The sequence below is a fragment of the Leptidea sinapis genome, chromosome 45 (assembly GCF_905404315.1).
Source record: "Leptidea sinapis chromosome 45, ilLepSina1.1, whole genome shotgun sequence".
Taxonomy (NCBI): domain Eukaryota; kingdom Metazoa; phylum Arthropoda; class Insecta; order Lepidoptera; family Pieridae; genus Leptidea; species Leptidea sinapis.
Window position 1 is genome coordinate 3,992,225 of NC_066309.1, and position 13,379 is coordinate 4,005,603.

At 36.3% G+C, this 13,379-nt stretch overlaps 1 protein-coding gene across 1 annotated transcript in view; it reads right to left on the minus strand.

The window, feature by feature from the left end:
• LOC126977353 (uncharacterized) overlaps positions 1 to 13,379 on the minus strand; it is a 45,318-nt gene that overhangs the window by 10,525 nt on the left and 21,414 nt on the right. Inside the window, exons 14-16 of the mRNA XM_050826121.1 lie at positions 11,752 to 11,837; positions 10,686 to 10,799; positions 8,352 to 8,489 (exon numbers count right to left, since the gene is read on the minus strand). Coding sequence (XP_050682078.1) covers positions 8,352 to 8,489; positions 10,686 to 10,799; positions 11,752 to 11,837 — 338 coding nt within the window. The remainder of the gene's footprint in view (positions 1 to 8,351; positions 8,490 to 10,685; positions 10,800 to 11,751; positions 11,838 to 13,379) is intronic.

A 13,379-nucleotide genomic window follows, 5' to 3' on the forward strand; every position in this document is an offset into this window, starting at 1 on the left:
CTATACGTACCGTTTCATTGGCTAGATTAGAACTTTGCGGTAATTTAATTTTAGCTAAATTAATGCGTTCAGTTATCGAGACATATTCGCAGCGTATAAAAATTAATAATATTTATGCATTCACGGATAGCATGGTAGCTTTAGCATGGATCAATGCACCAGCATCTCGTTGGCCTACGTTTGTGGCGAATAGGGTTGCTAAAATTCAAACCCTGTTGTTGCCTAGTAACTTCTATTTTATATCAGGTAAAGAAAATCCTGCCGACTGTTTGTCGCGTGGCCTTACTCCAGCACAACTGGCTGCTCATCCACTGTGGTACCATGGTCCGCGCTTTGCCGATCTGCCTATGTCCCAGTGGCCTATTAGCGAATATAATCAGACTACTGATATTGATGTCCCTGAAAGAAAGCCTACTGTTTTAGTTTCAGTAGATAAGATTGAGCTTCCTCTTATACTTTCTCTTGCATTAAGAGTTTCGTCTTGGAATAAATTAATTAGAATTGTAGTTTATATATTACGGTTTTTGAAGAAATTACCCAAAACCTTTCAAGTTACCCATTTAGATTACGCGGAATTAACAATTATAAAGGAATTGCAACGTTATTACTTTCATGATGAATTCAGTAAAATACAGTGTAATAAAACATTGTCACCTGCCTTTCAAAAATTGAAAGCGTTTGTGCATAATGGTATTTTTCGCGTCGGCGGACGTTTGAGTAATGCCGATTTGCCCTACGATAGTCAACATCCTATATTACTTCCCCCACGTGATCATATTGTAAATTTAATAATAGATCATTATCACCAAAAATATTTGCATACTGGACCTCAATTATTAATGTCAATATTACGTCAAAAATATTGGATATTGTCTGCTCGAAATATTGTTCGTAAACGAGTACAATTATGTAATATTTGTTTTAAATTTAAACCTAAAAATGAATTTCCTGCAATGGCAGATTTGCCTGCAGCCAGAGTACAGGAAGCTAAGGCATTCTTTCACACCGGAGTCGACTATGCGGGTCCCTTACGCGTTATTCCTTATCGTAAGCGTGGTGTTCGTAGTCAGAAGGCCTACATTTGCCTTTTTGTGTGCCTCGTCACTAAAGCGGTGCATATAGAATTGTCGAGCGACTTAAGTACAGAATCATTTTTAAATTCTTTTAAACGTTTTATAGCACGACGTGGCCCCATTAAATTCGTTTATAGTGATTGCGGTACTAATTTTATTGGCGCCAAGTCATACTTGGAAGAAATATACAAATTAACGTCATCACAAGAATATAATAATAAGCTAACATCAGAGCTTTTAGGCAATGCAATTGAGTGGAAACTTAATCCACCTGCATCTCCACACTTTGGTGGTATATGGGAAGGTAATATTCGGAGTGTAAAAATGCATTTGCAAAAGGTAGTTGGTCTTCAGCTACTTACTGTAGAAGAAATGAATACCCTCTTAACGCAGATCGAGGCGGTGCTGAATACCAGGCCTCTGTCTGCCCTTAGTTCAGACCCTTCTGAGCCGTTGCCATTAACCCCGGCTCATTTTCTAACTTTAACGCCCTTAAAGTCGTTTCCTTCTGAATCGATTCCTAGAGATGTGAATATTATAGACAGGAAGCGTATGATTGACAGTCTATTGCAGTCATTCTGGAGACGATGGAAGTTAGAGTACTTAAATACATTGCAGTGTCGTAATAAATGGTTGAGCAATACGTCACAAATTATAGAAGGTACCATTATATTGTTGTACTCAGATAATAGTCCACCTTTAGATTGGCCTCTGGGTATAATTGAAAAGATATTTCCCGGTAAAGACGGGGTTGTGAGGGTTGTCGATGTACGTACTAAGTCCGGTGTATATCGCCGACCGGTAGTCAAATTATATCCACTTCCATCTCAATAATTACATACAGTCCACTTAGTATTAACATAAAATAATAGTAGCTTAAAATAAAAATTAGATTATTATATTAAATAAGTCAATAGTTATAAGTAACATTGTTGTACAATTAACTTTAATTACCTTTTAACTTAATTAGGTTGGTTGAAAGAACTGGGTTCCATCAAACTGGGGGGCATGTTTAGGCCAAATATGCCTAAAGGGTTTTTATAAATAGTGAAACAGTCACCGCATTAATTAATTAATTTACTAATGAATTAAATATTGTGGGTGCACAAAGAGTTGCACTAATTCCTTCTCTTTCCTACCTGCACCCTATCCCTCCCACTTACGGAGTAGCGCGAGCGCAGCGCATACACATTTTTTGGTACACACCAAAAAATGTGTATGCGCTGGATCTAGGTGAAAATTTTAATTAGGAAGCCGGTGTAAGGAAATAAGACAGGAGGACTTACCAGAGCAGCAGCGATTCTTCCACCACGTGCCGGGTCGCGAATTTCCCTCTTTATTTTGTAGACGTTTTCTTTGAGTGGTCACTCTTCCTTCCCGAATTCGATAATGATGAAACAAGGGATCACAAGACACTTGATCACGAGATTACACGTAAGGAGACGATTAATGAGTTATCACGGCGCGCGTTGACAAGTTCAATACTTGATCAATACAAGTTCAGTACGCCTTCAATACTAACTAAGTAATTACTCCTCGCGGAACGCATCGATCCGCTGCGCTCGCGCTACTCCGTAAGTGGGAGGGATAGGGTGCAGGTAGGAAAGAGAAGGAATTAGTGCAACTCTTTGTGCACCCACAATATTTAATTCATTAGTAAATTAATTAATTAATGCGGTGACTGTTTCACTATTTATAAAAACCCTTTAGGCATATTTGGCCTAAACATGCCCCCCAGTTTGATGGAACAACAATGTTACTTATAACTATTGACTTATTTAATATAATAATCTAATTTTTATTTTAAGCTACTATTATTTTATGTTAATACTAAGTGGACTGTATGTAATTATTGAGATGGAAGTGGATATAATTTGACTACCGGTCGGCGATATACACCGGACTTAGTACGTACATCGACAACCCTCACAACCCCGTCTTTACCGGGAAATATCTTTTCAATTATACCCAGAGGCCAATCTAAAGGTGGACTATTATCTGAGTACAACAATATAATGGTACCTTCTATAATTTGTGACGTATTGCTCAACCATTTATTACGACACTGCAATGTATTTAAGTACTCTAACTTCCATCGTCTCCAGAATGACTGCAATAGACTGTCAATCATACGCTTCCTGTCTATAATATTCACATCTCTAGGAATCGATTCAGAAGGAAACGACTTTAAGGGCGTTAAAGTTAGAAAATGAGCCGGGGTTAATGGCAACGGCTCAGAAGGGTCTGAACTAAGGGCAGACAGAGGCCTGGTATTCAGCACCGCCTCGATCTGCGTTAAGAGGGTATTCATTTCTTCTACAGTAAGTAGCTGAAGACCAACTACCTTTTGCAAATGCATTTTTACACTCCGAATATTACCTTCCCATATACCACCAAAGTGTGGAGATGCAGGTGGATTAAGTTTCCACTCAATTGCATTGCCTAAAAGCTCTGATGTTAGCTTATTATTATATTCTTGTGATGACGTTAATTTGTATATTTCTTCCAAGTATGACTTGGCGCCAATAAAATTAGTACCGCAATCACTATAAACGAATTTAATGGGGCCACGTCGTGCTATAAAACGTTTAAAAGAATTTAAAAATGATTCTGTACTTAAGTCGCTCGACAATTCTATATGCACCGCTTTAGTGACGAGGCACACAAAAAGGCAAATGTAGGCCTTCTGACTACGAACACCACGCTTACGATAAGGAATAACGCGTAAGGGACCCGCATAGTCGACTCCGGTGTGAAAGAATGCCTTAGCTTCCTGTACTCTGGCTGCAGGCAAATCTGCCATTGCAGGAAATTCATTTTTAGGTTTAAATTTAAAACAAATATTACATAATTGTACTCGTTTACGAACAATATTTCGAGCAGACAATATCCAATATTTTTGACGTAATATTGACATTAATAATTGAGGTCCAGTATGCAAATATTTTTGGTGATAATGATCTATTATTAAATTTACAATATGATCACGTGGGGGAAGTAATATAGGATGTTGACTATCGTAGGGCAAATCGGCATTACTCAAACGTCCGCCGACGCGAAAAATACCATTATGCACAAACGCTTTCAATTTTTGAAAGGCAGGTGACAATGTTTTATTACACTGTATTTTACTGAATTCATCATGAAAGTAATAACGTTGCAATTCCTTTATAATTGTTAATTCCGCGTAATCTAAATGGGTAACTTGAAAGGTTTTGGGTAATTTCTTCAAAAACCGTAATATATAAACTACAATTCTAATTAATTTATTCCAAGACGAAACTCTTAATGCAAGAGAAAGTATAAGAGGAAGCTCAATCTTATCTACTGAAACTAAAACAGTAGGCTTTCTTTCAGGGACATCAATATCAGTAGTCTGATTATATTCGCTAATAGGCCACTGGGACATAGGCAGATCGGCAAAGCGCGGACCATGGTACCACAGTGGATGAGCAGCCAGTTGTGCTGGAGTAAGGCCACGCGACAAACAGTCGGCAGGATTTTCTTTACCTGATATAAAATAGAAGTTACTAGGCAACAACAGGGTTTGAATTTTAGCAACCCTATTCGCCACAAACGTATGCCAACGAGATGCTGGTGCATTGATCCATGCTAAAGCTACCATGCTATCCGTGAATGCATAAATATTATTAATTTTTATACGCTGCGAATATGTCTCGATAACTGAACGCATTAATTTAGCTAAAATTAAATTATCGCAAAGTTCTAATCTAGCCAATGAAACGGTATGTATAGGAGCTACTCTAGATTTAGCACAAATTAAATTAGTTAAGAATTTATTTTCATTCGGAAAATAAATATGAAGATAAATGACTTCACCATAGGCTTTCTCGGAAGCGTCCGCGAAGCCTAAGACACTAACAACGCACTGTGGGTCGTATCCTACAAAACGCGGAATTTTAACGGTTTCCAGAACATGTAATTCCGACTCAATTTGGCGCCACAAAGAAACTATTTTTTGTGGTGGCTTTTCATCCCAATCAATGTGTTCACTCCACAATGATTGAATAATTAATTTTCCCAGTAGAGTGACTGGGGCCACCAATCCCATTAAGTCCCATATTCGGGCAATAGTGGATAAAATATTACGTTTCGTGCATTCACATTCACGAATGTTTACTGTGAACGCAAAAACATCTTCAGACGGTAGCCACCGTAGGCCTAATATTTTTATCGAATCGTCAGGGCTGAACTCGACATCAGACGAGACCCGAGCGGAGGATGGTATGCTTTCCATAACTTCAACCGAATTACTAGAAAATTTAACTAAATCGAACCCGCCAGCATGGAACAACTCAACTAATTGTTGAGATAACTCGATGCCTTCGCGAGGGGTTCCGCAAGAGGTGGCAAGGTCATCCATAAATATGTCACGCTCAGCAACGGGAGCCGCGGCCGGAAAAAGCGAGCCTTCGTCGGTTATCAATTGACGAACCGTTCGTATTGCGAGGTACGGGCTACAACATAAACCGAATGGTACCCTCGTTACTTGAAACAAGCGAAGCGGCTGATTATTGTTTTCTCGGTATAAAACCATTTGATACGGTCTATCTTCATTTTTCACTAAAATCCTTAAAAACATTTGTTTAATGTCAGCATTGATCGCTATTGGAAACAGTCTAAAATTCAATATAATTTTAAACAAATCATTTTGAAGATTTGGTCCAACATGCAACATATCATTGAGTGACAACCCTGATGATGTCTTCATACTTGCATCGAGTACCACACGTAATTTTGTAGTACTTTTATCAGGTCGCAAGACAACGTGATGTGGTATGACATAATGAGAATTAAACGAATTATTATTTGTGATGGGTGCTAAATAGCCCTTTTCTAAATATTCACTAAATACTCTATGATATTCTGAATGAATATCTACGTTCGATAATAATTTACGCTCTAAAGATAAATACCGACGCGTAGCTGCCTGTAACGAGTTCCCTAATTTACTCGGATCATCCTTGAACGGCAATGCAACAATGTAGCGACCGCAATGATCACGCGCGGTGGTCTCGGAATAAAAATTCTCACATTCTTGTTCTTCCGACGAAAGTATATTCGCTTTAGGTACGTCTTCCAATTCGAAAAAACGACCAACGGATTTTTCAAAAGAATTATTGTAATCTAATGTGCAATAAGTGTGAATATCAGTCTCGGGGTATAAAACCGGAGCCTGACCGTAAATAATAAACCCAAATAAGGTTTCGATAGCCACGGGTTCGTTCATACCACGGGCAATAATATTTGGTCGTATTATACGAGCGAAGAAATCGGACCCAACTAATAAGTCGATATCACTAGGTTCTGAATAAGAACAATCGGCTAATTGAATGCCTTTTAAATATTCTAGACGTTCGCAATCAATTGTAGCGGACGGTAACTCGCCGGTAATACGATGAGTCACTAAAGGCTTAATAGTAAAAGAAATGGAATCGTCCAAACGTGAACGTAAAGTAATATTAGTATATCCTTCAATAGGATTCGTTAAGTCACCTACTCCATAAACATATTTTGTAGGGGAGGGCAATAGTTGTAAATTTAATTTCTTACAACAATTAAGTGTAATTAAATCCCTTTGCGACGCGCTGTCCACTAAAATCCGAACGGTGTTTTTATTTCCCGCGCAATCAATAACGTTACATTGCGCGGTACCGAGTAGAATAGTATGACCAGGCGATTGTGCGCGCGGTACGTCGGCGCTCGGATTAATGGCACACAAAGAAATAGATTGTGGCGATAACATTATTGGCAAAGCTGGCATTTGTTATCCGTTCACTCAGTATTTTCGAGTGAGGTTCGCGATTTAATTCAGACGTAAAATGAAGAAGTGAATGATGACTCCGTGAACATTGCGTACACGTCGATTTAGAAGTACAGTGACGAACTGTGTGTTCTTTACTTAGACAATTGACACAGCCTTTATTTAATTTAATAAAATCAAAACGCTCCGTGGGCGATAATGCATTAAATTTCTTACAAAACCGCAACTGAAAATGTTCGGTATTACCACAGCAATAGCATTTGTTTTGATCTTTAATAACAAAAGTCTTACTAATTTTATTATAATTATTACTATTGGGACGAGAAGTTGAAAAGGACGTACTATTCTTTACCGACTTGTAACTAGACTGCCTCGTACCTACAATATTATTAGCTCGTTGTAAAATATGTGACTGATTACGAATAAAGTCTATAAATTGCGAACATGATGGAAGTTTAACTGAAGTACCGTGATGCATTTCAAACGATTTCAAAATATTTAAGCCAACCTTTTTTGAACCTAAATGAATAAAAATAAAATCTTCCAAATTATCTAAATTTAATTGTTTTAACGAACTAATTAGAGATGAATATTTATCTATGAAGTTATCTAGACTATTAGAACAATCTTCGTTAACGGAAGGTAAGTTTAACAGCTTATCGAAGTACGATGCAGCCAGTACGCGTTTGTCGTTATATTTATTAATTAATGTCTGCCAGAGAACCGAATAGTTTTCAGCCGTTGGCATAAAACCCTGACAAATAGTTAATGCCTTTCCCGTTAATTTACCCATTAAATATTGAATTTTCTCACTATCATTTAGTTCTATATTTTCGTGAATACTTGACTTGAATGTTTCATAAAATATAGGCCAATTTTCTAATTCGCCATTAAAAGACATTAATTCAAGCCTCGGTAATTTTGGGCTTGACTTGTGAAACGCCATTTTGGTTTCACAGGTATTGGGACGCGATGACAACTGCGAGTATTTGAATCTAACAGACGCATATAGGTCTTCAAAAGCGAGCATGGCTGCATAATTTGGCTCACCAGCGTTTACTTCTGAAGCTAACAACTCATTACGTTCGTCTAATGTACGTACAAAGTCCGATCGAATAATGTCGATCGTACTAGCCTTAGACAAAAATGTGTCTATTTTATCGGCAGTATCCAACTTCGCAATACTATCGTAAATATCCTGCATACGTGTAAAGTAGGCCTTTACTTTAATTTCTAACCTACGTAAATTACGGTCAAATATTTGTTCTTGTGATTTAGAAGTGGCCATCGTTAATTAGATATCTACTGATTGATGTAATGTTAAGTAAGTAACAGTGAAACAGCCAACGTATTAAGTATTAACAATTTAATATGGCGGCCGACTAACAGAATTAACAAATTTAATTAAGTTAGATATCCCTGGCCGAAGTGACCAAAAATATTGGGAATGGCCGTAAATAACATGTACAATGACGTCAAGATAATCAACTTACAACATTTAGTATCCGAAATCATTTCACTCGTTTGTATAAGTCCATTCTCAGCTAAGAAGGCAAACCATAGATCTGAGTCCAGGGATTGTTCACCTCGTGCCCACGCTATTTTCGCGCTTATTGTCGCCGGTCCACTGCCTGTAATAAATAATATTATATAAAGAATAAGAATAATATTGTCACACTTTTACACAAATTATCTTGCCTCAAGTTAGGCATAGGCTGTGCAAGACATCGATATATTTAATACGATATACTTACTTAAACATACATAAATACATATAAACATCGATAACTCGGAATAAAAAAAGAAACAACAAAAAAAATGGCCGCCATAATTGATGGTTAAGTTAACTAATGAAAAATCAGATTTATTTATCACACATGCACGTACCTACTTCATGTGAGAGTCATCTACTTACAGAGGAATTACGAGTACTTTAACTGTTTTTAACACTCAAATTGGCAAGAAATTTTTCAAAACCCTCATATTTTGTCATCAAGTGTGAAGTCTATCTATTATTGTAAAATACAAATGAAAATAGCGAGAAGGGCAACCTGATGTAAAGTGATCACTGTCATCATTCATTCATATTAGAACACAGAAATAAACAATTGTTGAATACGCTAAAATAAAGTGACCAAATCATGTAAACGATTTATATTTTTCCTTTAATAGACAAATACTATATTTGTAATTTATAAGATACTAGCTGACCCGACAGACGTTGTTCTGTATATAATAAATAAAATAATGTTTTTATATGAATTTGTCAATAATACATATATAATGACATCAAAAATTACTTCGTAAAATATGCACCCTGCTGTCGTAATTAAATTTTTTCACAGCAGAACTGTCAAACCGTGCGTCAATAAACTCTCTGATACAAAATGATGTATGGACATATCAAAGAAAAACAAATTTCTTGTTTTTATTTAATTTAGCAGCATTTTACTATTTATTCACCTTTTAAACCTTCCCTGGACTTCCACAAATAATTCAAGACTTAAATTTGCCAAATCGGTCCAGCCGTTCTCGAGTTTTAGCGAGACTAACGAACAGCAATTCATTTTTATATATATAGAAGATAGAAGATAATCTAAGATTAAGGATTGGTCTCCGCTGCGCTCCAATTAGATACCGCACTACCAAAGAACAATAGCTTTTTTATTACGGCAACTATTAGATGCTTGTGTGCTTGGCATTTTGACACTCAATGGCATCTTTCAAATTTTGTAACATAGGCCGCGTGTTATTTAACATTGAAATTAATAAAATAGTGATGATATGTGATCCCAGTGTCTTTCTTATTTCTTCTAGTATGATTTTTACAAAGTTTTACTACGTCACCCGACATTTCATTTTCAACTATTAGCAAAGTTTCAATGTGTCAACGTCACACATTGTTCGAGACTGGCTCGAACTTTCGAAAATTCTAGTAGGCTTCATAAGATACATAATAGCTTTAAGGGTAAATGTATACACTTCTACAATAAAGTCCCAGCCACTGTTCAGGCATTATCTATAAATAAATTTAAATGTTTTATAAAAAAATGGCTCTGTCGTAAATCCTGTTACTCCACTGCTGAATATCTAAATGATCGGACAGCCTGGGACTAGATTGTGATTATTTTATAGCGATAGAAATGACTGTACAATATTGTATATTTTTATTGAAAAGAGCGCAAAAAAAGAACGCTGGGAGAGTTTCTTGCGCCGCTTCTTCTCTCTCAGAGCGCCATTTGTTTCCGAAGCAGTAGTAGTATAAGAAATGACATCAAAAAGAATTCTAAAGGAATCAATTTTGAGAAAATAAATGCCTTTTATGCCTTTTTAAGCCCACTTGGGCGTTGTATTAATTGCCGCACTTTACGACTACTCCTGCGGTATTTGGTTGGAGCGCAGCGGAGACCAATCTTTAATCAAAGGACAATATAAACAATAATAATTATAATGGTATATGATTTAACAGCGTAACGCTACCCTACTCGTTAAGATTGCTACTGTATTCAGACTTAAGTGCCAATTAAGCTTATACAAACATTTCTATATTGTAAATACTTTTAGGTTTATATTACCATACATACAAAAGATACACCTAACGTTGTGTTTTAGGGATATATGGAAATATCTTGCTTGAGGGAACCCAACATTTACCAAACCATTTATAAGATCAATTAATTACTGTGTCAATGTTTTCTAAAATTAGAAATTATTATGAAATCAATGTATGACATAAAGATATGCTTACGTAAGCTTCTATTCATAGATAAAACCAAAGAGTATATTATAATAGTAGGTACATAAAACTGTAAAACGGGTATTCTTACTCTCTTTGCTCTTTGGCGGTTCAATCATTAAACCAGACGGTATAGATTCTTCGGCGTCAAAATCTGTTCTTTCCGGCGATGTAAATGCAACAGATTTGGAAGATTTTCTACTGCCTGCTGAATATATATTCGGTTCAATTAATATGGTAACCAGTAATGTGGAAAATTATAATTACATTTAGTCTTTAATTAATTTTATAATTTTACTGAAGTTTGAATAGTAGGTAGGGGCACCTGTTGTACCTAGGCCATTAAGCTAGTTTCAAAAATTCCCGCTATGTTATATTCTATTGTCTAGTATATTCTCTATGTCACTACTGAGTATTCAATTTATGAGAAGTCACTTACTTTTTTAGGGTAAAAAAGTAAGTATTTATAATATGCTTTAAAGTCTGATAGTTTTGAACGTTTTTTAATAGTCATTGAACTTAATGCCACTAGCTGACTCGACAAACGTTGTTCTGCACATAATAAAATACTGTATTTTATGAATTTGTGAATGATAAATACTTCATAACATCAAGAATTTTTTCGTAAATATAATTCCTAAATTCCTGTTGATATAATGAAATTGTTTCACAGCAGAACTGAAACCGTGCGTCAATAAATTCTCTCACAGAAAATATGTCCATACAAAACAAATATTGGAAATAAAAATAATTATGGGTTCCAAATCGAAATAAAAAGTATCCTATCTCTCGAGTTGGACTAAACTGCACTCCATGAAGTAATCATCATTTAAATCCGTTCATTAGTTTAGGAGTCTAGCGCGGACAAACAACGTGTCACATAATTTATATATATTAAGATTGGTTCTTTTCTTAAACTAGTATTAAAACAATCATAAAGTTACGAGATAAGTAACTCCAAATTATTTGAAATCCACCGTTTTGTTGAAGTGGGAGTAGCGTTGTACCTCGGTCATTCAATCAATTGTACCTTGGTCAGTGGCCAAGTTAATATAAAATCGTGAAAATCGTAAAAAGTGTTGTAAAGGTACGTTCTATTAGGTTCTACGCTAAAAGATGCAATTATCAATAATAGTTTAACATGTATTCACGTTTACCTTTCAAAGTTGATGAAATTCCTTGAGTATTTTCGATGCTTTTGTATTTGTCAATATTTTCCTCGAAAAACAACGATCGCGAATCACTGTGTAATAAAAAAAAAACATATTATTATATGAATTAACTATACCGCCATTTTCATATTGTTCCAATTATTCCTTATAGCAAGAGAAGTTTAGTTCCAAAGGCGTTGAACAAGGTTGGCACCTAATTTGTTATGGGTACAGTAAAATTAACTTATTGCTTGTCAAAACGTTATGAGCTATACACAATAATAATCTAAATAGTTAACTGTCGACCACGCGACACTCAGCCCAGACTAGCATTGTATATTATTATTTGAAGAGGGTGGCTATTTCCTAGTCCTAAAAGATTCCTAGTAACACCGCGTCCAGAATTGGACTATTGTGTTCGCCACTCATACTAAAGCTCATCGTCAAGCCCTGCCGCCTTTACGAACCGCAGTAGTTCCTTGACGCAAGTGTTGCAAACAATATCTGGTGGCACGAAGTAGTCACCAAAGATTGTGTTACGCTTATGCATTAGTGGGCCGCAGTCGCAGAGTAGATGAATAGGTGTTTCATCATCCTCAAGGCAGAACCTGCAAGCTTTGTCGCTTTTGATGCCGACCACACTGAGGTGCTTGTTTAGGCGACAGTGCCCGGTTAGCATCTTAGTGAGTATGCATAGATTTTTCCTGTTCAATGATAGGGCTTCATTGAACAGGAAAAAGCATTGTATATGTCCATGGGCGTAGATTATAAATAAATGAATTTGGACCTTTAATTAGGTCTCCATCTATACAATGCGTGTGTTTGTCATGTCAGTCTGATCATTACTTCACAGATGATCTTCTTGCCCGTTTGTTCTAATATAAAAACATTCTTAACTATATTTTACTAGTCTGGCCAAAATATTGTTACAACTTTTTTTTAATTCAAACTTAGAACGCAATTTAACATTTAAACAAACTTAGAAAGTTTAGTTTAAATGTTAAATGGCGGGCAGAATTTGACGAAATCTTTTATGGAAACAAAAATTATCGCGAGAAATGATGATAGCGCTAGGACTCTTTTGCGCATCATCAAATAAGAAGCTTGGTGCTTATCGTCGATAGACAGGAGACGCTCTAAATTAATCCCTACAATTAAAGTGTTTCAGAAGAGCTAGATGCGAAATACAGTGCTAAATAAAATGATTGCTATCCGGATACCCTGTTGAAAAGTATAAAATATTGAAGTTTTATATAATTGAGGATCACTACACCAAACAGTGGGAGGCCCTTTTGCACAGGATGCCAGCTAGATTATGGGTACCACAACGGCGTCTATGTCTGCCGTGAAGCAGTAATGTCTAAACATTACTGTGTTTTGGTCTGAAGGGCGCCGTAGCTACGTTACTGGGCAAATGAGACTTAACATCTTACGTCTCAAGGTGACGAGCGCAACTGAAATCTGACAATCCTGAGCGGCACTGCATTGTAATGGGCATGGCGTATTTATTACCATTAGCTAAACTTCGTGCTCGTCTCGTCCCTTATTTTCATAAAAAAAGTAAAATAAAAAATTCACCGCTCATCGCTCTGAAGAATCTTCAAAGGTGGTCGAAAAAGTGCAACGTGGTTATT